The sequence below is a fragment of the Chiloscyllium plagiosum genome, chromosome 19, assembly GCF_004010195.1.
Source record: "Chiloscyllium plagiosum isolate BGI_BamShark_2017 chromosome 19, ASM401019v2, whole genome shotgun sequence".
NCBI lineage: Eukaryota > Metazoa > Chordata > Chondrichthyes > Orectolobiformes > Hemiscylliidae > Chiloscyllium > Chiloscyllium plagiosum.
Window position 1 is genome coordinate 48,048,546 of NC_057728.1, and position 9,305 is coordinate 48,057,850.

General features: G+C 41.5%; 1 protein-coding gene across 4 annotated transcripts in view; it reads left to right on the forward strand.

The window, feature by feature from the left end:
- LOC122559762 (receptor-type tyrosine-protein phosphatase R-like) overlaps positions 1-9,305 on the forward strand; it is a 211,488-nt gene that overhangs the window by 56,924 nt on the left and 145,259 nt on the right. For 2 of the 4 annotated variants that reach the window (XM_043709748.1, XM_043709749.1), the window contains exons 5-7: positions 1,468-1,578; positions 5,008-5,070; positions 7,644-7,906. In XM_043709748.1, coding sequence (XP_043565683.1) covers positions 1,468-1,578; positions 5,008-5,070; positions 7,644-7,906 — 437 coding nt within the window. The remainder of the gene's footprint in view (positions 1-1,467; positions 1,579-5,007; positions 5,071-7,643; positions 7,907-9,305) is intronic. The other 2 variants (XM_043709750.1, XM_043709751.1) reach the window with 1 other exon arrangement.

Genomic DNA, 9,305 nt, shown 5'->3' on the forward strand with positions numbered 1-9,305 from the left:
TGCAAGTTGGGTGAATTGGCCATGCTAAATTGCCCGTACTATTCAGGGATGTGTAGGTTAGGTGCATTAGTCAAGGGAAATGTAGAGCAATAGGGTAGGGAAATGGATCTGGGTGGATTACTCTTCAGAGGGTCAATGTGGACTTGTTTAACCAAGTGTCCTGTTTCCACACTGTAGAAATTCTGTGATGATTCTATGAACATTCTGGAGCTCACCAATGACCAGGAAAATCAGCACAAGCCACATAATACTACGGTTACTAATGCAATTTGGAAGCTGCGTATTCTACAGCAAGTAATTCAACTCCTGATTCCCCAAAGTCTGTCCACCAACTACAGGGCACAATTTAGCAAATTCTTCACCAACCTGGAGGAGAGTAACTACAACATTCAGGAAGCTCAATGACATCCATTGTCACCCTATCCACCACCTAAACAGTCACCCTCTCCACCACTGGGGCAAGGTGCGGGAACAACTCAAAGTTATTTTATTCCCTTACCTTAATTTTTTCCACCTAGAAAGACAAGCAAAGCAGAAGCTTGGGCACACCCATCATCTCTGAGCTCTTCTCTAAATCTTACATGCCTTGAATTGGTGCTTTGTCATCAATAGGTCAAAAAAGCTGGAGCTCCCAACCTAACAGAATTCTGACTGTACCTCAGCCAACACGGACTGCAGCTCAGCATGACTTTCTCAAGGCAGAGGTGGGTACTGCAGATGCTGGAGATTAGAGTGGAAGGGCTTTTGCCCAAAACGTCGATTTTTCCTGCTCCTCAGATGCTGCATGACTTTCTCAAGGGCAATTACATGGCAATAAACATTGTCACTACCAATGAAGAAAACCTCCCAGGAAAAAAGTGTAAAAAGATATTCTCTTTGCCTGTTTAAAACAGCATGCTGATGCTCACATGATGTGATCACATTTAAAACCCCACTGCATGTGATTTTGGTGTATTCTTACAAACTAAAGCCAACAAGGAGTCAATACCCAAGTCAAAGGAAATGGAAAGAGGAATGAACTGATGGGATAAGGAGGAAGGAAAAGGATGAATATTAACTACAATCGAATTTGCTTGCTAAAAACCTGCAATATCAGACTTCACAGCTGCTGCAGTAGGAACTTGTGTGATGTCCATGAAATCAATTTAAAGAATCATATTTTAAGAGTCAGGTGTTCTTCTCACAAAAAAGGCATTGAAACCGTTTAAGTAATTTTCATCATGTGTGATTAAACCAGTTTTTGTCCCTGACAGATTTGACTTTATTTGAAATGGCAGAAAAATATTCAAATTCTATTTCAGAAACAGATTAGTAAATATTTTTGATAAGTGCACCTGTCCTAATTGTTTTTGTGGTTTGAACTTTGACATGGTGGATATATTACAGGTAAACTGTAGTGAAAGAAAATGTAAAGCATAACGGATATTTAGCAATCGGCACTAATGTCAATTTTTTGCTTCCTTTCAGAAAAAAATTGTGCATGGAGAACATGGGAGGGATGGGATTTGGAATAAAGAAGGAGTCTATGCTGTGGTTATCTTCCTCACTGCCTTTGTTATTGTCATTACATGTTTAATGGTAAGATTCTTTATCTTAATTGTGCATTTTGCAATTAAATGGCATATTCTGGTTTGAAAAACTACTCAAGTCTTTTGTGGTTGTAATTAGTGCTTATTGTGTAATTTACATGATTAATCACACATGTACATTAATAATTTCTTTCATACTGCTGTTTTGAGAGAAGTTTCTGCATGTCTTTTCTATATATGTGCTTAGGAATGTTCAAAACTGTCTTCTATGAAAATTGTGAGTCAATAAAAATATCTAATTGATTTTCACTTAAAGGCTTTGGGGTGGCAACTTGTCTTGAACTTAAACACAACATAGTATCAGGTTCTGCATAAACGTCATCCAATCCTTCAACAAGTTGTCCAAGTTGAATTTCACCTCCTTTGCATTTTAAACATTTCAGTGCTATGGCTCCAAGATCCTATTATTTGGTGGAAAAGACAGTAGGAAGGAGAAAGTTGAAATGTATGGTCCGGTATTATAACAGGAACTGGGTGGCATGAGGGATAGTTTTTATTGGTGATGGTGGTGGTGATTAGATGGTTTCTGCAGGAGCAGGAATATTGAGAGAGAGATCATGAAAGGGCTGATATCATGGGGGGACATTTGAGGAAGGAGAAAGGGGCTGCCAGTGGAAAGGGATAAGGCATCAATCGTTATTGGAGGAAAGTGTGTTTTAAACAGGGAGTGTAGAGGGTGAAAGAGTGAAGGGAAAAAATTTAGACCCACCATCTTTTTCAAAATTGTTTTTCAACAGAAGACCTTTCAGAGGATGGACTGGGAGGGATCCTGAGATCTGTTTGTATGTGTTTCTATACAACTCAAGCACACCCAACTGAAAGAAATGAAACAGGAACTGAAAAATATTATTGTGTGAGTGCTTAGTTAAGGCCTTTTCTGAAGGCATGCCTTCACTGAAGAATAAAGGCAAAGAGACTCTTTCAGCTCTAAACATCAACATCCCAACCATGTCCCATTATTCATTCACTTTTGACCAGGAGGGTAGCTAAGAATCAACAGTGTAATGGTGTTGAGGTTATCCACATTCATATCACAGGAACATTTACGGCCTGTACATCTGAAAGTTCAGGAGAAGGGGATGAAACTAACACACAGGCTATAGATTCCACAGTTGGAAGACTTTTATCTCAGGGAATGGATAATGAAAGCCACCAAGTGTCAGCCAGTACTACCACATACTTGGAAAGCAATGTAAAGATCAAGGCCACAGTGGAGAAATTCAGTCATGGGTCATTGAGGAATTACTTTATCATGTAGACATAGCAGTAGGGCAGACTTTCACCCAAGACAGGAGCAGCTTGATACAAGCCCAAAAGGGTGCTTGGCAATACCAAAGTCTCAACTGGAAAATGTGCATCTCATTCCTAATATTTCCTCATGTACTTCAATGCCAAATGTTTGACCACCTTAACCAACAGGTATACTAGATTTTCAAAGGTTGAGACCATGCACCCAGAATGACTCCAAAGCTCTTTAATCTTTCTCTTCCTACTCTTATCTTGCTGCCACCTTGGCAGCCGCAGCTGTGTTTGAGGAATGCTGTACACTGCTTTGCCATGTTGAATTTTGTGGGCATTCTATATTGAGCCTAGAGAGCATCCTGCCTGCTGTGCGTCTCCTGCAAATGAGTTGCTGCAACCTCCTTGGCCTACCCTAATGGAAAGGTTTGGGTCTCTGGTAGAGGGCAAGTGGGGCCACAAATCACTTCCTAAGATTCCAATCCTCTTTGCTTGCCTGTCACTCCACCTCCTTGTTGGTGCAAAATGGCATCTCCCTCTCTCATTTGCACTGGGCTCAGTAACAGTCCTCTGATAGTCAGAGCCCTTGATTGTCTCTTCCTTCTTCAGCTATGGTCAGTGCTGTGCCCACTAGAATGTGACCCTGAGCCATCTATAGATAGCTCAGAAGTGAATGACTCTGCGTTTATGGAGGATGGGAGGGAAGGCCTTAATGGTGCATCCTCAGAGCCTCATGAGTGCTCTTCCTCCAAGCTTTGCTGTGAAGGGTCAGTAGAGATGAGCCTAAGGGCTGGGGCTATTTTTCTTTTGGCCCTGCTTTGAAGTTGATCTGGAGACCGCACCAAAAATGGGAAATTTGCTGTTGCTATTCGGGTGGGTTTAAACTAGCTCAGCAAGGGGATGGGAACCTGAGGTGTAGTTCCAGGGCACAGGAGGATGAGAGTAGGAAGGGCATGGTCAGGATTTCATGGTCACAGGAATGTGCTGGCAGACAGCAAGTTGGTTTGTAGTGTGTCTACTTCAATGCCAGAAGTATCCGAAATAAGGTAGGTGATCTTGCAGCATGGATAGGTACCTGGGACTTCGATATTATGGCCATTTCAGAGACTTGGATAGAGCAGGGTTAGGAATGGATGTTGCAGGTTCCAGGGTTTAGATCTTCCATTAAGAACAGGGAAAAGGATAAAAGAAGGGGAGGGGTGGCCTTGTTAGTCAAGGACAGTATAACGGCAGCTGAAAGAATTTTTGACGAGGACTTGTCTACTGAGGTGGTATGGCCTGAGGTTAGAAACAGGAGAGGAGAGATCACACTGCTTGGAGTTTTTTATATGCCTCCGCAGAGCTCCAGGGATGTGGAGAGGATCGACAAAACGATTCTGGGTTGGAGTGAAAGGAACAGGGTGGTCATTATGGGGGTCTTTAACTTCCCCAAAATTGACTGGAAATGCTATAACTTTAGTATTTGTCCAATGTGTGCAGGACGGTTTCCTGACACAGTATGTCGAAGGGCTAACGAGAGGAGGCCACATTAGATCTGGTGCTTGGTAATGAACCAGGCCAGGTGTTTGATTTAGTTGTAGGTGAGCACTTTGGAGAGAGTAACCATAATACAGTTACATTTAGTTTAGCGATGGAAAGGGATGGATACATGCCGCAGGGCAAGAGTTATCGATGGCGGAACGGCAATTATAATGTAATTAGGCAAGATTTATGATGCATAGAATGGGTAGCAAAATGCATGGATGGGGACAATCGAAATGTGGAGCTGGTTTAAGGAACAGATATTGCGTGTCCTTGACAGATATGTCCCTGTCAGGCATGGAGGAAGTGATAAGGTAAGGGAACCATGGTTTACTAAAGAAATTGCATTTCTAGTTAAGCGGAAGAAGGAGGATTATGTGATATTGAGACGAGATGGTTCAGGTGAGGCGATGAAGAGTTACAGATTAGCTAGGAAGGATTTAAAGAGAGAGAGTTAAGAAGAGTAAGGAGAGGACATGAGCAGTCTTTAGCAGGTAGAATAAAGGAGAACCTTAAAGCTTTCTATAGGTATGTGAGGAATAAAAGGATGACTAGGGTAGGAATAGGGCCAGACAAAGACAGAAATGGGAAGTTGTGTGTGGACCCTGTGGAGATCGGAGAGGTGCTAAACGAACATTTATCATCGGTTTTCATTCAGGAAAAGGAGAATATTGTAGAAGAGAAGAATGAGATACGGGATATTAGACTAAAAAGAATCAAGGTTAGTAAGGAAAAGGTATTATCAATTATAGAAGGAATGAAAGTAGACAAGTCTCCTGGGATGGATAGGATTTATCCAAAGATTCTCTGGGAAGCTAGGGAGGAGATGTTAGAGCCTTTGGCCTTGATCTTTCAGTCTTCATTGTCTACAGGTTTAGTACCAGAGGACTGGAGGATTACACATGTTGTGTCCTTGTTCAAGAAGGGCAGTAGAGATGACCCAGATGAGCCTTACGTCTGTTGTAGGCAAAGGTTTGGAAAGGATTATACGAGATAGGATTTATAATCATCTAACAAGCAACAATTTGATTGCAGATGGTCAACATGGTTTCGTCAAGGGCAGGTCATGTCTCACAAACCTCATTGAGTTTTTTGAGAAGGTGACTAACCATGTGGATGAGGGTAGGGCAGCTGACATGGTGTACATGAACTTCAGTTAAGCTTTTGATAAGGTTTCACATGGTTGGCTATTGGAGAAAATGCAGAGGCATGGGATTGAGGGGGATTTAGCAGTTTGGATTAGAAACTTGCTTTCTGTAAAAAGGCAGCTAAGTGGCGGTTGATGGAAAATATTCAGCCTGGTGTGCCACAACAATCTGTTTTCAGACCACTGCTGATTGTAATTTTTATAAATGATTTGGACGCAGGCAAGGTGGATGGTTTAGTAAGTTTGCAGATGACGCTAAATTTGGTGGAGTAGTGGACAGTTCGGAAGAATGTTACTGGTTGCAGGGGGACTTGGATAAACTGCAGAATTGGGCTGAGAGGTGGCATATGAAGTTCAATGCAGCTAAATATGAGGTGATTTAGTTTGGTAAGAATAACAGGAAGGCAGAATACTGGGTCAATGGAAAGATTCTTGGTAGTGTAGATGTACAGAGGGATCTTGGAGTCCCTGTACATAGATCCCTGAAAGTTGCCACCCAGGTTGATAGTGCTGTTAAGAAGGCATATGGTGTGTTACATTTTATTGATAGAGGGATTGAATTCTGGAGCCATAATGCAACTATACAAAATGCTAGTATGGCCACACTTGGAATATTATGTACAATTCTGGTTGCCCCATTTCAAGAAGGATGTGGAAGCACTGGAAAAGGTGCAGAGGAGATTTACAAGGATGTTGCCTGATCTGGAGGGAAGGTCTTATGAGGAAGGGCTGAGAGATTTGGGTCTGTTTTCTTTGGAGTGAAGAAGGCTAAGAGGGGATTTGATAGACACATACAAGATGATCAAAGGATTAGATAGGGTAGACAGTGAAAGTCTTTTTCCTAGGATGATGACATCAGCTTGTACGAGGGGGCATAGCTACTAATTGAGGGGTGATCGATTTAAGGCAGATGTGAGAGAAAGGTTCTTTATTCAGAGAGTGGTAAGGGCTTGGAATGCCCTGCCTGCTAATGTAGTTAACTCAGCCACATTAGGGGCATTTAAACAATCCTTGAATAAGTATATGGATGATGATGCGATAGTGTAGGGGGATGGGCTTAGATTAGTTCACAGGTCCGTGCAAAATCAAGGGCTGACAGGTCTGTTCTGCACTGTATTGTTCTATATTCTATGTTTTAAATGTGCTGTTTGTCAGCCATCAACTTTACCTGAGGTTTTAGTAAGACATTGCTGCTTGATGTGCAGCTGGCAGTAGCTCCTTGGCTGGCTTCTCACTAGATGGCTGTAGATATCCAATCTGCTCTTCAGCATGGGTACCTTGCCTTGGTCTTCCGCTAGGTTAAGGACCTGAAAGTGGTAAGGATCTGTATGAAACTTGACCCCCCCTGCTCCTGTATATGCACATTCACTCTGGTTGCCAATGTTCTTCCTCTGCTATAGGACAGGGCCATTTAGCGAAATTAACATGGGCATACGATTACTTAGTCTGCACTGATAGGTACAGAAGGAGCTGTGTTACCTGTGTATGTTACTATTTAGGAGAATATGGTTTAGTGGAAATTAGGAGTTAAAGGGTTCAGATTGAAAAATTGTTCACAGTCATCTAAATTATTATGCATATAAAATGTGTGAAATATATATATAAATATATGATGATATTTGGGGAGATGGTGCATTGGTCATAATGCAATCTCGAATCCCAGGCAAATGTTCTAAGCATACAGGTTCAAATCACACCATGACAAATGGGGAAATTTGAATTCAATAAAATCTGGAATAACGAGCCAGCCTAATGATATCTATGTAACCACCATCAATGGCCATTCAAAAAAAAACACCCATTTGGTTCACTAATGTCCTTTAGGGACAAAGTCTTTGCACAAAGTAGTGTTGAAGTAATGTGATGGAAGGACTTATTTAGGCAAAACTATGTAGAATTTAACCTAATAAGTGCCTTCCAACACTTATACTTCACTTGAGCCCCTTGCTATCCTTCCAAATTTCACTCAAAGCTCTTTATTTACTTTTTCCTCAACTGCTTTTCTAGTTTCCCTTAAATGCTTCTGTTCAGTGTGCTTCCTGAGTCTTCATTCCACATTGCATTTGGTTGGCTAGAAAGACTGAATTAAATCATGTGTTTAGTCATTCAACTTTTCCATAACTAAGTGTTATTTTTACATTTATCAGTTTCTATACAGGTTGAAGGAAAAGCTTCATTTTCAAATCAACCAGGATAAACAACAGCATCAGTCAATCAATCTTTCCTCTATTCCTGTGCAGCAGTCACAGCCAGAGGTTAAAATTGCAAACAGTATGGTACAGCCTGGCTCTCTTTCTGGCACTGTAAGTGTTAACATTGATCCCCAGGGTCGGCCTGCACCAGAAATCAAGCCATGTGTTTCTTCTGGTCCCTCACCATTCAAAATGAAGTCAGCTTGTCTTCAAGAAAGGTAAATTATACAAAATTTTATAAAAGTGAAAATATGAGATGAAACATTGTATTACCTTCACTAAGGCCTGCTTCGAAAAGAATGAAAATTAACACTAAGCATCAGTTGCAAGTGGGTTACTGAACTGGGTAAATAATTAGCATAAATGTTTATTCATTTATTTTGCAGTAGCATGACAAATTTGGCTTTAATTAGGTGCATAACTAAAATATTTGTGACTGTGGAGGTAAATGCGAGGTTAGCTTTGATCTAATGTATCCAATATCTTTAGAGAATAAATAAATGGGCAGTAGAAATTTGTATGACACAACACAGAATATGGTGGATGTATATGCATTGACATTAATTGTAACAGTGTGGACTTATCACTTGGATAGTCAAACATTGATGAAATAAGGTACTGCTTGATGTAAACCCCAATTTTAAAAGTTGGGAGAGGTGCAGTGCTCACAAACCCTAAACAGACAGCTCATGTGGGGAGTCCAGGATCTGGAAATCTGAGTGATGTGAAGGACAAGGCCTCAGTTATGTAAATATTCAAGGAGTCCTGCGCTCATGTTGGTCAAATCCATTATCTGGTTGGTGAGTGAGAGTAGGGATTTGGTGACAGACAGTCAGAAATGTGGAAACAGTCCCAGCAGTCAGTTAAAGGTGAGTTCAGAGTGGAAGGTGGTTCTGTCTATGGTTGCAAAAGAGGAGGAAGTGTTTGCAAAATCTGAGTTGTCTTTGTGATACCTAAAGGAGCAATTCTGATCTTCTTGACACATTAAGATGAAACTTTTCACATTGACCAATGATTGTAGCAATGATGAAGTTAATACATCTGTTACAACATAATCAACAGGTTAAATTTTTTTGAGTATTTTACATGGAAGTAACAGCATAGGAGTAGAAATCCTTCTCTATTCCATTGTTTCAAAACTGATGTTGCTCCAAGTCCTGGTAAAGTGTAAAGTCAGTGACAACACCTTTGAACTTCTGTACATTTTCTCAATAATCTGTACATGTGTGAGCTCCTGATTTTTCTGTGGAGTATTAACAGTGAATTGTAACACTCGCATCAACCAACCCCACTGCCCAGCAGCTGAACACTTCAACTCCCCCTCCCACTCTGCCAAGGACATGCACATCCTGGGTGTCTTCCATCGCCACTCCCTAACCGCACAACACCTGGAGGAAGAACACCTCATCTTCCGCCTCAGGACCGTCCAATCCATGGCATCAATGTGGAGTTCACCATTTTCCTCATTTCCCCTCCCCCACCTTACCCCAGTTCCAACCTTCTAGCTCAGCACCATTCTCATGACCTGTCCCATCTGTCCGTATTCCTTTTCATCTAGCCGCTTCACCCCCCCCCCCCCCCCATCACTTTACCCCCACCCCCCTCCACCTATCGCAC